At 37.4% G+C, this 15,508-nt stretch overlaps 3 protein-coding genes across 5 annotated transcripts in view; all 3 read right to left on the bottom strand.

Annotated features, from left to right (window-relative positions):
* Positions 1 to 3,781, bottom strand: part of LOC113106003 (uveal autoantigen with coiled-coil domains and ankyrin repeats protein-like) — a 37,420-nt gene extending 33,639 nt beyond the window's left edge. Inside the window, exon 1 of the mRNA XM_026267484.1 lies at positions 3,556 to 3,781. Coding sequence (XP_026123269.1) covers positions 3,556 to 3,603 — 48 coding nt within the window. The 5' untranslated portion in view covers positions 3,604 to 3,781. The remainder of the gene's footprint in view (positions 1 to 3,555) is intronic.
* A 3,811-nt stretch (positions 3,782 to 7,592) lies between these two features.
* rxfp3.3a1 (relaxin family peptide receptor 3.3a1) lies at positions 7,593 to 10,202 on the bottom strand. The gene has a single exon (XM_026267486.1). It carries the CDS (start codon positions 10,052 to 10,054, stop codon positions 9,035 to 9,037), a length of 1,020 nt encoding a protein of 339 aa, XP_026123271.1. The 5' UTR covers positions 10,055 to 10,202; the 3' UTR covers positions 7,593 to 9,034.
* A 2,304-nt stretch (positions 10,203 to 12,506) lies between these two features.
* Positions 12,507 to 15,508, bottom strand: part of pias1a (protein inhibitor of activated STAT, 1a) — a 39,343-nt gene continuing 36,341 nt past the window's right edge. For all 3 annotated transcript variants that reach the window (XM_026267488.1, XM_026267487.1, XM_026267489.1), the window contains exons 12-14: positions 15,369 to 15,508; positions 15,225 to 15,265; positions 12,507 to 15,122 (exon numbers count right to left, since the gene is read on the bottom strand). In XM_026267488.1, coding sequence (XP_026123273.1) covers positions 14,829 to 15,122; positions 15,225 to 15,265; positions 15,369 to 15,508 — 475 coding nt within the window. In that variant the 3' untranslated portion in view covers positions 12,507 to 14,828. The remainder of the gene's footprint in view (positions 15,123 to 15,224; positions 15,266 to 15,368) is intronic.

A 15,508-nucleotide genomic window follows, 5' to 3' on the forward strand; every position in this document is an offset into this window, starting at 1 on the left:
CAAATTCTCTGAAGTGGATCAGCTTAATTATTTCAGGTACAGAACAATGACAATGACATATTTGTTATCAAAAACTCTTGAAGACACAACTGGTCCAAGACATCCTCTGCCTCCATGAGTGCCTTTCTGAATTAATGAAATCAGATTAGATGAGACACCAGATGTACATGTTCAAAGCAGCACACAGATTTTCAGACCACCCTGAATATGTGTAAAAGGAAAACACTCTTAAATAATTAAAAATGTGTTGACCATCAGACTTGGGCTAACATTTATTTAATACACATTTCTTATATAAAAGAGACTCTAATAATCTGACACCATGTGCAAATCACGTACTTGAGAATGAACCTGCTTATCAGGTAATTTTCTTTTCCACTTGAATAAACTAAAACCTTGCTTTTTGGACAATTTTTCCTCTCCGTCAACATACACAATTTAACATCAAAGCTCAAATTAATTCTCTTTGATGAACAAACAGGGAAACAGACTCTGCAACTGCATGTTAGTCATTGAGTTCAGTGGAAACTCATTTTATTGCAGTAACGTCAGCTCTGCAATGTACTGATGACAGGGTTCCGGGTTCCAGACTTTTGAGCTGTGCATATAAGCCTGAGGGCTTTCAACTACAACAAATTCCCATTGCCTGTAATCCCCAGCCATTTATTCATCCTAGGATAACCTTCAATCCTCACTGTCAGTTTCCCACTACACTGGGGGCCTGAGCTTAACACAGCAAAGTTTTTAGAGAGGCTCAGTGGACACTGGAGACACGGACACAGCAAAGCTTTCAGACAGACACAGCAGGCACAAACACCATGTTTAGACACTCCTGTACTTTCACCAATCAATTCAGGAAATAAATAAATAAATGCTGCACGATATTGCTGGAGATATGAGTAATTCTTTTCAAAACATCTTACAGATGGTGAAAATAAAACTTTGGTTATTTTCGACAGATTGGGGGACTGAATAACATAGCCAATGGAAATACCAAAATAAACCCAATTACTTGGATCAAAGAAAAGCAGTAGGGGTGAATAAAATTATTGATTAACCCAGAAGACCATTTTTCCTTATGTGGAACACAAAATATATTTTTTGAAGAACAGTGGGAACCAAAAGGGTTACTGGAGCTTATTTACTTCCACTGCATGGAATGGCAGAGATTACACAAAATATCTTCTTTCACATTAGGAATTTGGAACTACTGTACATGAGGTTCAGTAAATAACAATTTTCATTTTTGTGTGAATTACCCCTTAGTTTAAGTACTGCACAGTTGGCCTGGTTTGCTTTTTGGTGCCAGTGCACCCTTTAGAGCTAGAGAACAAAGAAGCCCTTAAAATGTTTTTTTGTGATGCAAACCACTTCAGTAATCTTACCATGATATCTTTCCTTCAACACCACACAACAGCCAATCCTAAAGACAATCTTTGACAGTTACTTATGATACAACCAGTAAAGAAGGTACTACAGAAAACTACTGTTGAGAGATTGTGAGAGGCAGTAGATGCTGTACAATTAGATTCAAGTTAGTACATTTAAACATCAGTGACATCACACTTTAGATGTTATCAAAAGTAAACTGTGGAAGTATCACTCAACTAAAAAAACTTGATTAAGTTTCAGGGCAGGCATGCTTTAATTTAAATTAAATTAAGGTTAATTCAGGCATGCTTCAAGGGCTCCAAAGAGCCAGAAACAACACTGCTTGCACACTATGATCCTTTTGAAGACAGTGTTGAGTAGAACATAAACATCGCAGTGCACTGCAATGATTAAACATCACCAGTTCACCCCAAATTAAAATCTGTCATCGTTTAATCACCACCATGCCATTCCAAACCCATTTGACTATTTGTTTCTGGCAGCATAAATGGCTTTTGGATGAACGTTTTGTAATGCTTTCTGTACAATGAAGGCGAATGGGGACAGAGGATGTAATTCTGCCTTTAGGGCCCTATAATTGCCATGATGCAGCAAACACAGACAGAGTCATTGGAATCCAGTCATGAAAATTGTATTTAATTAATAATTTGGAAATATTTCCATGAATAACTCAAAGTTAAGGCTGTACTATTAAAATCTCAATGTCATCAGGTTCTTCACTACAGAAAAAAAGGATTCATCCATTTTTGAAAATACATTTATATTAAGTGATTTAAAAAAAAAAAAAACTGAATCTCTACATTTCTGAAAAAATAATGATAATACACACCATACCCACATTTTGAAATTATCTTCTGGAAATACTAGAAATCCTTGCTCTTGCCATTTTTTTTAAATCAATTGAAATGAATTCTCAAATTATTGAAATACAAATCCCATACCAGAAACATCAAAAAGTAACTAAAAATGTTTCACAGTCTTCAATATTTAATACGACCTTAAATGACCTTTGTCTGAACATAAGATATCAGATATAGACTAATTTTCATTACATGGGATATTCTGAATAAGGTGCTTACATTAAGACCATAGACACCAACTGTCCAGGTCTGATTTAAGGAAATCCTAATGCAGTCCCAAAAAGCTGGTTTTATATGGTTTTGACACACACACAGTATAACACTTCATTCTGATTAAGACTGAAACATATATGTGTATGCGTGTCTGATGCGTGTGTGTATGCGTGTGTGTGTGTGAAGAATGCATGATTGCTGAAACTGAGAAAACTCTTCCAGCCTATGAAAGAATCTACAGACATGTCACAAAAACAGAGGGTGTGCTCCCATGGTCTTTTGTGTTCTGTTAAGTCAGAGGGCAACCAGTGACAATAGCCCAGCTCTGAAAGCATGTGGAAACGCTTTTTTTCCCATGTGTCAGAGGCATCAAGTCAAAACTGATCTCACAGAGTAAGAGAGCACATACAATCATCAAATATGAAGCAAACGTGACATCAGATGTTCTGAATCATCTTCATTACACAGTATAAGTTCCCTTTATTTTAAAGCCAAAACAAAACCCTTGAAAAAGCTCTTCAATAACTAACCCCCAAGCAGCCTCCCACACTGCTCTGGGTGCCAGGCTCTTTGACATGGAAATTAAAAAGAGGGGAGGGTGAATATCTCAAGGATCAGCTGCTTCTGAATTAAGGCTGTTTGTGTTTTTGGATTCCATGTTCTGCTCGAGGAAAATAAAACTATTAACTCATTTCCAGAAGCTCAATATGATATCCTAATAGAAAGTGATCCCTGGTCTCGTTTTTATACAGTCAATAAAATATTGTATAACTGCAATGAGAGACAAGTTTAACGTTTCCCAAAGTTGGGCAAATTCATGTTAATTCAAGCAGTGCAAAGAGCAGTGCCCATGTCCCGGCCTGTTAGAGGATGTGACACATGATTATGTGTCAAAAGATTTGTCTTAATGCAGGATGATCTGAGTAAGCTCTCGAGAACAAAACAACTACGAGCAGTAGATTAAATAACACATCGAAAAGTACATAAAGCTTATCGACTAAGTTACGTCAAGAAACAAACCCTGCGCAATGTATATTCAGGAGTTATCATTAAACAAAACAAGCGCCAATGTTTTAAACTCGTAACTTACTGTGATGGTAACTTCATGCTTTTTCAGTCGATACTTCAAACTCTTCATGTTTTCTCTTTGGTTGTATAAATAAACGGTAGGGTGTCGGTTAGTTTTTGAATAAATTACAACAACAGTTACGTTTTACGGTTTAGTTTGACTGCGCAAAAACAACTTTTAACGTCTGACAACACACTGCGAGTTTCACCTGACGCGAAACACCAGCAGGCTTTTCTGGACCCGTTTCCTTACCGACAACGCTGCAGTCCAATGGTAGTGAGGGATAGTAGAATAAATCACGCTCGAGCCAATCAGACGTTAGAGGGGGCGGGACTTCCTCGTGGTCCCAGCAGTGTTTGAAATATTGTAGCTGCGAACAACTGGAGATGCTGTTGTGCGCCTGACGTCATCCTTACCTGGAAAAGGGCTGGACTTTGTCTCAAGCGAACTTTTTTTGTATTATGTTGTTGTAATGTTCTCTTTCTCTGTTTTTGTTATTTGACAATTATTGTTTTGTTCTAACTGTTTAAATAAAAAATAAAAATAAAAAACTTTGTCTCAAGCGAGAGAGTTATGTGAAGAATATTTATTTGATAACAACACCTGAATTGCTTTGGGTGGAGCCAGAAAAGAAAACTGATAGGTTACGTACGAAAAAGGTAACCTTTATATTTTACAGTGGATTTCATTATTCTGATTACTACGCTAGTATGTATGATGATAATGATATTTTCATTTATAACTCAAAAACAGTCTGAAATGCGAATTTGCATTACATCGCTGGTGTTAAACAATAACCCTAAATGAAACTCGGCGCTACAATTTACAATACCAAAAAAATGGTTCGTAGGAAACCTTTTATTTCTGAAGAAATCAGAATACATGTCTATCATTGGTTATATTTATGCCATTCAAGAGACGTGTTGCCCCCTTCTGGCCTTCTGGAAAATTCTGTTGAAGAAACTGGTGTGAGGCGTTTGAGATTCTGTTCGAATAGTGTCTTTTAAATGTAAAATATGGAACACTGAACAAGACTATAGGCCTATATTCTGTCAAAAAACAAATGAGTGGATTAATTAATGAATTAATTTTATTTTACGTTTGCCTATTGAATACCTCTTTGTTTGGCACATCTGAATAAATTTATTTATCTAGCCTATATACATTGAAATATTGGAAATCAAACTTTCTATTTTTTTCTATGCTTGGTTACCATAGAGTTTGTCCAGGAAGTGAAAGTGAAAGATTTAGAGGAAGAGCCCTGGTTGTCCTTGTATAAGCTCTCAGGTCAACCTTGTACAGTTATTCAGCAGGAAATCTGACTTTCTCTCTGCCAAATTTTGTTTTCTGGACAAATTACTGTTGTATCAATATTAACAGGACAAAATCGGATGAATACCATAATATAAAATAATGACTTAATGAATTAATGTTGATGTACTGTATCATCTATTTATGTAGGCTACTTTACGAGGAAATCACATTTCAATCACTTGAGTCAGGGCAAAGAATTTATCAGAGTAATGGTCAAGAAAAAAAATCTATTTTTTCTTACTTTTAAACCATGAACCAACGGGGCATTCATTTTCACAAATAAGGGCTTGTCATGAAGGATGACACTAATGTTTCCACACTCCTGTAGGCAACATCTGTGCGACCTTCAGCTGGTAGTGAGAAATTTGTCGGGGTAGTTGTTAGCTGGAAGGAAGAATAATTCACTCTTGTCAAGTTTAAGCTGTCACGCAGGCTTTTTGAGATTGCACATGCAGGAACAGAAGGGGAGATGTTTAGATGTAAAGCGTAATGTCATTTCGCAGCTGTAGTCGAGAAAAGGGGAAATTGTTTCATGATTATTTTGAAATTGTAAATACAAGACAAAAAATTCAATCTTATCTACTTCCAAATGTGATGTTTATTCCACAGTTACCTGCTGATTCTTCGTAACTGTTTGTGGAAAGCTCTAGCAGTTTCAGAGTGAAAAAATGTTTTAAAGTTAATCCTGCACCATTGTTGTTTGTTTTTTTCAGTGTCCTACAGTTCCACTACTTGATGTGTTGACATAAGAAGTAAGATCAATACCAGAGATCTCTCAGTGGAGAGAGGACGGGGATGAGATCAAGAGGGCAAGTTCACAAGGCTGAGTAAAGCACTAAAGGATTTTCTTGTCTGAGACAGTCTTATAAACAAGCATGACATATCAAGTCAAGTCAAGTTTTCTTTTTTTTAGTCAATTCTTCCACATGTACAGCACATGAAATTGCGTTACTCTCAGACCCTTGGTGCATACAGATAACACAAACAGTAGAGCATAAACATACAGATAGATGCAGAATATATGAATGCTGGTCATATACTGTAGCTCAACTGGCTGAACCTGGTACTAGTATCACCAAGGTCATGGGTTAAATTCAGAGAATGCACAGACACTGATCAAATACCCTGAATGAGGTTTATGAAGTCTTTATCACTGGACAGTAAGAGAGGATCTAATGTGTGTTCATTCAAAAACATCAAACACAACTTTCATTTGCCTGTGCAAACATAGCCTAAGCTTAAATATTCTCTTAACTGTTTAAAATAAATTCTTAATGGATGTTATTTCCATAAACCACAATGGACGATGTTGTTAGACAGAAAATATGACTAGATTTTGAAGACCTGTCCTAAGAATTCTATAAACTTTTAGACTTTGAAGTCTCATTACAAAGATAAAAATAAAACACACATGATTAAATAGATTCTACTTTTCATTTGAAAAGGTCAAACAATTATCATTAATTAGACTGATAATAAAAATTAATTTCAACAGAAATAAATAACTGTTCAAAAATAAAAAGCAAGTCTATTATAACACATGCAATGCAGTACATTCACTTCTACTTTTTGGATTATATTGTAACTGAATACATACAGGGGTGGAGAGAAATATACTGAAACACTGTGGGTAGAATACACACATCAAAAAAGACCAATTAAATTCCAATGCGATGAAATTCTTATCTAGATCATAATGGGAATACGTTGATTTGATGATGTGCATTAGGAAGTGACTTGTATAATGTACTGTAACTCCTAACCCACTCAGTAATAGGAAACCATGTCTCCACAAGACATCCTGTTAGCAGTGTGGGATCTGATTATATTAGCACACCCAGCAGGAGACCAAAGTGAGTTCTGTAAAATTGACAAACATCCATGGGCAAACCGGTGAATTTGCATCTACACGGCACTCATTTCAAGGGAAGGCAGTCAAATTCATACCTCCACATATGTGTCCACATCTCATGAAAAAGGCAAAATAACTATATGAAAAGTTTGTCATAGTAGCAGCAGCAATAATGGTACTGGTCAAAACAAATGGGCTGCTTTTGTACACAAACAGTACACATGCAGAATTCTCTTAGTTTTGATTTCTATTTCTAGGTATGTAGACAAACAAATATTATTCAAATGACATTTAAGTGCACACATAAAAGTTATAGGTGCCATAATTGTACCTACTGCTTAGTTTTTAAAGGATACTTTTGGTTTGGTCTTCGGAGGGAAAATATTTGCATCCAAAACAGACTGACTGCAGCCCAGACTGTTCCTCACAGTCCACTGACCTCTACTGACTAAGCACGGGAGTGTGACGTATCATAACCAACAGAACATCATCAAGAGCATCACTTCTCTGCTAGTTGTCCATTAAAAGGCTCCTGTGTGAGCGTGACGGTAAACAGCAGCAGATGTACTCTTTTCAAATCTTCCAAATTGCCTGCAAATGACCATCATTAGCTCACTATGTAAGTGATTTAAAGCAACCGCAATTTAACAAGACGTTAAGCATTCTCAGTTATGAACCTGATCGCCCCTTTCTGGGTAATTAACTGCATGCCGCAGAGCTGTCATTTCTACTGGATAGAAGAACACGCTTGGATGTGTGCAAAGAGACTGATATGCCCTTCGCCTGACTAAATGAAACATATTTCTGCCTATCTAGCTTTGCTTGATATATTCCTGAATGCTTTGATTCACAAAGCTCTGATCAGGGTGGATGGTAGTATCTTGGCTGCAAGCTTGTGTGAGTGTCTGTCAGTAATCCTAACTGAATTTGAGAATGACACAAGACTGACAGGGAAGCACTGTGAGAGGGAAATTCAGAAAGCGTGTTGTCAATCAGTGAGTGCGAGAGAAAAGGACAATCAGCAGATTGGACCGAAACTTTTACTTTGGCTTTTGCTCAAAATTAACTGATGGTGTTCAGAAAGTGTGTTTTTTTTTTTGTTTGTTTGTTTTTTTGTTTTTTTGTATAATTGTAAATGGCTTATAATATAATGTAGGGCTAGTGACACTATTTTATTTACAAATTATATTACTTAGGGTAGGTTTATTTTGTATTGTCAAATCCTAACTGCAAAATGCTATTGAATCTAAGTCTTATTGCCCAGATAGATAAATAAATAAATAATGTTCATTTAACAAATGCACTGTTCATTGACCAATAGCATGTATGGTAAGTTGTCAAAATGGAGTTTGCCATTGAACATCTTATTATATGCTTTTCAGCTTATAACTATACAAAATAATTTAAAAAACAGCAAAAACATCAAAGGTAATATCCTACAATATCAAGCCAAGGTTTTTGGCAACAAATAATATTCTAACCTGCCCTGGTCTCACTTTTATGCAAAATAACCTTTTCCTGAAAACACAGTTTAGCCTTTAGGTTTAAATCTAACAGGCTCAGTGTGGTTTTAATATGTTCACTTGTTACCCAAAGGCTATAGCAAAATAATGACGCTGGAATTTAATTTCGGAGGATGAAATTCACAAAGATTTAAGAGGGTTTAAAACAATGTGTTTGAAAAACTGGAAATGTGACCCAAAGCCTTATATTTGCCCAGACATAATCCTCAGAAACATGGATGGTCTCTTATATATTCTGTCTTTATTAAAGTCAGTTTGTAATTGAATTTAAATAGATTTTAATTTAACACTCAGAAACAATGAGATACACACAATTACCCCTAGAACTGAGATATAAAGTGCACAATACTGTATTATTATTTTTAACATTTCATGGAAGAGGAATTGTTAAAGTGCACTGAATGCAGCGTTTTTCTGTTGTTGTTTTTTAAGCAAAATTAAGGTCACATTTTATATCGAAAGTTGGGCTATTTTAAAATAATGTTTCACAAAGAACAACAAATACAAAGACATGTACGCAATACAACTGTACACCATGCTTATACTGTTGTAGGTACTGTCAGTTCACCCAAAAAATACCACTTCTATTCTTATTTAGGCTACTCACCCTCATGCTGTCCCAAATCTGTGATCTGACATCCCTTTTGAGCTCCACTCCAGAAATAAAGTCATACAGACTTAGAAGAACATGAGGTTGAGTAAATAATGACTAACAGTTAGCCTACATTTTGGGTAAAATAACCCCTTCGACAAGGAATACCGTTTGTTCCCCAGGACTCAGTAGCGCGGGATGCACGCACACTTACTGCTTTCAAACTCGGAGAAACAGGTCCTTCAGTTTTTTCCTGAACTCTTTACGCATAAGACAGTAAATAAATGGGTTTAAACAGCTGTTCGCGTGCGCCAGGCACACGGTCACCGGAAACACATAGGTATGAACGATATAGTACGACTTATCCCAATGCACAGCATTGAATTTCACCAGCACGCCCCAAAACGTTATGGCATGGTTGGGCATCCAGCAGAGGAAGAACGACAAGACCACGATGGTGACGGACTTTGTGACTTGCGTTCTTCGTTTTGAGTTGTTCTTCATGCTCCGCTGACGGATGAGCCTCAACAGCAGCAGATAACTGACGGACACTATTGCCATGGGCACAATAAAAGCGATCAGTATTTTCTGGAGATGATAGACTGCCAACCAATACTGTCCGTCGGGGAACCGCAATAAACAAAGTTTTTCGCCGGCCACGTTGGTGACTGTGGAGAAGATGGATGTTGGCGCGGTGGCCACGGTGGCCAGGGACCACAGGACGACGCTGACCCACCTGATGGAGCAGCTGCTCTGTCTGCTGCGGTCCTTCAGAGCTGAAGCCACTGACCAGTACCGCGTGATGCTCATCGCGGTCAGGAAGAAGACGCTCGCGTACATGTTCATCACGGTCACCGACAGGATGATCTTACACATGGCGTCTCCAAACGGCCAGCTGAAGTCCAGCGCCGTGTCCACGGCCCAGAAAGGCAAAGTCAACACAAACTGAAAATCCGTGACGGCCAAATTGAGAATGAAAAAGTTTATTTTAGATGTGCGTCTCTCTTGTCTCACGCGAATAAAGAAGAACACCAACAGGTTCCCAATCAGACCTACGACGCAAACCACGGAGTAGGTGATGGAGATCAAGCATCTCAACACTGGACTCCCGTCGGCGGTCACATCAATGTCTTCCAGGCTCTTAAAGCGCTCGCGATCACTTATAGATCTATTGATGACACCACTTTGATTACTGTCTCCCATTATATCCAGCGATTTCACTATTTCAGCGTTGCCCATAAAGACAAATAATGTACACTTATAGATTCATATGTACTCCAGTTAGTGTAGGCTACCTGTTGTTTAATCAGATTTATTACTAAATTTAAGGCTTTCTAAATGATAACTGGCAAAGCATCATTCATCCATCATCACTACTGCAGACAAGTTCGAGGTTCTGAAACTACTGAGCACAACGCCGCGCGCTCTACTATTTATATCGGGCGCTTTTAAATATCCCCGCCCATCGAGAGCAGCGATTCGTCTTCCCATTTGATTGGCAGGACGACGTCAAATAAACATAGGCCGCTACAAAACTTTGGGGTGTCCCTCGCGTTTGCTGTAGTTTTTGGTTGCATACCAATATGAAATAACATACATTAATATATATTAAATTAAAAAAATTATTTAGTTTATATATATATGCCCTCCATACTTGTTAGAACAGTAAAGACAAAATAGCTTTCTCTGCTGTGGAGTCTAGACATTCGAATATATTATTAAAAGATGATTATGCGACAAAACTGCAGAATGTCACATTTTATTATTAGTTTTTTCGACATATACATGTTTTATCAGATAAAAAGGACAGCACTTTTAGAGTTCATCCCACTATTTGATGTGAGCATAAGTATTGGAAAAGTTGAATTTATGGCAGATGTAAAAGATTAAAAGCTAATATTTAGTTGCAGATCCCTTGCATGCAATCAGAGCAGTGAGTCTGAAACACATAGACATCACCCGACTCTTGGTCTTATGCGTTGAAATGCTTTTTTCCAGCCTTTAATGCAGCCAATTCCAACTCTTGATTGTTTTGAGGAGTTTCTATCTTTAGTCTCCTCTTCAGCTGCATGGTGAAATTAATGTTAAATCGGATTTAAATCTGGAGATTGATTTGGGCAGTCTAAGACTTTACATTTCTTTATATATATATATATATATATATATATATATATACACAGTTGGCCTTCACGTTGAGACATCTTATGGAGACCAAACTCCAAACTGGAGCTTTTTGGACCCATGGATCAGCAGTATTTCTGCTGCAAAAAAAGGCAAAGCTCATAAGCAGAAGAGCACCATCTCCATCCTCAAACTTGGAGGTGTATCAGTCCTGTCATAGGGTTTCTTTACTGTAGAAGGAGGTGGAAATCATGACTGTATGAAGGACATCATGGATTCTTTGAAGTATCAGGCCATTTTGACAAGAACTGTGATGCATTTGGTGCAAAGACTGAAGCTGATGATCAATGGACTTTCCTTCAGGACAGTCATCCCAAAGTACACATCCAAATCTATTTCTGCTTGGTTCAGTGATCAGTTATAGAATATATATCAAAATGTATATGTGTGTGTGTGTAACAGACAAAGAAATACTTCACAATTTAACAGCTGTCCATTTAATATTTATATCTTGTTATGTAAATATTATACATTCTATCATATTTATCCAGACAAAATAGGTTATGTCAGTCTTAAACAATCTATTTTACCTATAGCACATACTTATAAATCTACGGGAATTAAATGGTAATAACCTCATGAAGAATCATGACTAAATAGCTTTTAATACACAGTTCAAGATATTGGCTGAAGTCAAGAGCAGGTGGATCTTGCCATCTTGGTAAGTTTTCACTGCCATCTGCTGTTCACATTTAAATATACACAAGTTTTTCTCAAGGCTTTTGTCAAGTTGCTGAAGTTGACTGTCACATTACAGTATGTTATATTACAGCCTAATTACAGTTTCTAATATGACAGTTGTCGCAGGAGCATTATTGCATGAGACAACTGGAGGGATCACAGAAATCTACGCACCTTATTTTAGGATTTATTTTAAAGGTAGAAAAGATTTTCTTTGTGATTTACAATGTTCATGGCTTTGAAACACCATGTGTAATCAAAATGACTGGTGGGCTACAGAACAAAATTGAGAGAAACCATAACTTATCCATATTTTATGAGAAATAGTTGTTTGGACTCTTTGTTTGTGGGTTATCATTCATTAATGACTACCTAATGGAGAGTTGTGCTTTAAGATATAGCATAAAATGAAAACGGTTTACTAAAAAAAAAAAAAAAAGAAACATTCAATATAATCTTAAATAAGGTCTGTGTGAATCGAGAATAGGTTAAAGCTTGCTGACCCAGAAACAGTGTTGTAATTATTTCTTAAATATTAACAGGCACCTGGTTATTTCTCAATTTAGTATCGTCACCTTTCCACAGATCGATTCAGGCTTGTCTGACCTTTATCACCGAGGAGTATGCCATTCAACTCAAATGGGTTATGTCCATCTTGCATTGTGAGTTACCGCAAGGTAAAAAAAAAAACACAACAACAAAAAACAAAGCTGAGCTATTCAGCACAAATGTAAAGGACTGTAATATCCAAATTCTTAAATGTACTAAGAAATATAGTATTGTATACACATCAGCTCTTTTTTTTTTTTTTAATCAAGACAAAAGCCAGTTAACTCAATGCATTTTATTACATCTAAATGTCTCTACATAAACATGTAACATTCAATAGGTAAACAATTTCTTTCAATGCATGTAATAAATATTTTTTTCACTTAGTACTTTATACAAACTGACATTGGTCTACTGTACAATAGGTCTTCCACGTCTTAAAAATCTTTTTCTTTTTTTCTTTTCATAAAACATGCCACATAGACACAGAGTGGATGAAATTTAAGGCAGTGAACATAGATGCCAGCTAACTGAAATGGAAAATAAAATAAACTTGGACTTTGACACGAAGTCCATTCATAACACAGTTCAGCATCTAAATTATATTAATACGTTTGTTATGAGGTTGCGAATCCAACTTTTAACACATAAATGCACATCACTGGACCATCCAAGTTTGCACAATGTTTGCCTTCCATCAAAAACCAAAACATGCACACATGCTTTCATACGCACATTCATACACACACAACCTATCCCTTTAATGTATTAATGAAAACTTGTATTGTGTTTGTCACTGAACCTTATCTGTGTATCCTAGCAAACAAATATTGTCAAATACACAATGGCATGAGACAGACACACCGAATTAAAAGACAAGAACTGTCCAAATTTACTTGTTTAAATAAAGTGTCACACATTAACACTGCTAGAGATTTGGTTTTAAGAATTTTGCAACAACAGCATATGTATTTTTGTCTCCGTCATTCTTATCTCATTAATTACTTAACCAATTATATTCCAAACCAATCCTAGAGCCAAGAAATAAATCAACTGATAAACATCTAATACTTTGGAAGAAACGTAGGATAAAAAGAGGTTTAGAGGTCAAAGGAAACAACAAAACGCGATAGCTAGATTCTGCCACATGCAATTACCCCAGTCCCAAACCCAATTAGGCTTTGAAAGGAGGTCTGGTCAACACACTGAGAGAGCCACACCAGCAAACACACACGCACACACACACACACACACACACACACACACACACACAATAACAGGTCCAGTCTTTCATGCACAAAACACACTCGCACAAGGCACACATGACAAAACAGTAGAAACGATGAGTGGCTTTAGTTTTCCTGTACAGTACCAAACACAGATGACCTAACAGACGACAACTGAACAGAGACCTCAGTCACTGCTTGACACCTGTGAGAAGTTTCCCGCCAACACTAAGGACATCGTAACCTCACCATCTACCCACTGCAGAACCTCCAAACAAATCATTCCTTCTGAAAAATTCAATTAGAGAGGGACGGTAGGAAAGGAGAAAGAAAAAAATTATTGAACCATCAACATTAAGCATGGTAGCCCCAAAAAAAAAAAAGTAAATCCTTACTTTCCACACAAAGTGTACATTTAAGTTCACTGAACTCACAAGCTCTCACTCTAGAATCATAAACACTAAACAGTGTTATTTTGGCATTGAGCAAGAAAATATGGATGCAAAATTGTTAGAGAATTACATCGTTTTAAAAACAGTCATGAATTAGATTTCACATAAGAATCATGAGGTCAGACATTGGCCATCTGTAACAACGCTATTACTTCCAGTTGTTAACCTGAATGTAAAGGAATGCTTCTTAACGGCCCATCAAAATAAAGGAAGTGTTCATCAAGAAATGATCTAGGCATCATTTACTCTTTCAAACCTGTACGACTTTCTTCTGTGCAACACAAAAGAGGGTTTTAATGGGGTCTAAAACAACACTGGACCCCACCGACTTTCATTGTATGGGGGAAATAAAACAATGAAAATATCTTCTTTTGTGTTCCACAGAAGAATATACTTAATGAGGGTGTGTAAACGATGACAGAATGTTCATTTTTGGGTGAACCTTCCCTTTAAAAGCATTATATAAAACAATCCTGCACGTTTAGGGCAAATGTTATGGATTGCCGAAGACAAGTTTTGCTGAACCAAGAGTCCGGCAGACGGTCCGATCGCAGCCATTGTGCCCTGTGGAATCAGACAAAATATAGACCATTACAGAATATGATGGGTCAGTGATATAAAAAGTGTTCATATTACATTGAAGAGGCTGTTAAAAAAAAAGCTGTGAAGGAATAAGGGCGTCAGTCTCCCATGAGACAAAATCTAAAGTAATTTTAGCAAGCCAGAGGTGACAAACAAAAACTCTTTCAAGTGTACATATACATTAGATAGATACGTATATACAAAAGTAAAACAAAAAATATATTTGTTCTCTGTACACGGCAACGATTATCATCGTTTACAAAAACACCCTTCAGTCATCCTGTATTGTCCTGTTTTCTTCCCAATGTTTGGAAGTCTCTTCAGTCAGTTTCGGTCCCTGGGTCAGTCTAAAGAGATGACGTCTGGGATGGGACCGTAGATGGCAGACGTGGGGGCCAATTCGGAGGTGGGGCGTGGGGCAGGTGGATGTCCGAGGCTTTCCCGCAGGCTGTTGGAGGACACCAGGCTACTGCCGGTGCTGCTGCCATTGACGTTCATGGGAGGGAGGTTGTTGTTTACAGGGGTAGAGGGAGGGTCCAGGAAGAGCTGGGACGAGCCGTACGGGAGAAAACGACTCAGGAGGAGGTCGTGATCTTCAGAGGCTGATGCGGCTGCTGCCATCACCATGTTGTAGTGCTGGAGAGACAGCAAGAAGAGAAAGAAAAAGAGTAAGGCAAACAGAAGATGGTCACTGAAGTGGCTACAACAAGTTACATCAAAAAAAGTTTGGATTGGTACCTGATGATTCTCTCCTTGTAAAAAAGGAAAAAAGTTGAGATCTGTAACAGGTAGAGGTAACAGATAAATCAGCACAAATGTTGAAGCTTAAACAAGCACATTTTCCACATTAAACGGGCTCCTACTGATGTTTGGGTGCTGTACCTGACAGGTCAGTGGGTGTAGAGTAGTAGTGGCGGTAGTCCTGAATGAGGGGAGGAGGTGGGGGAATGTAATTGGTGTCCACCTGAGGCATGCTGGGAGTTCGACTCACAGGAGACGCTTGTCTGTGGAGATTTAGTACC

Source organism: Carassius auratus, chromosome 7, assembly GCF_003368295.1.
Source record: "Carassius auratus strain Wakin chromosome 7, ASM336829v1, whole genome shotgun sequence".
NCBI classification, from domain to species: Eukaryota; Metazoa; Chordata; class Actinopteri; order Cypriniformes; family Cyprinidae; genus Carassius; species Carassius auratus.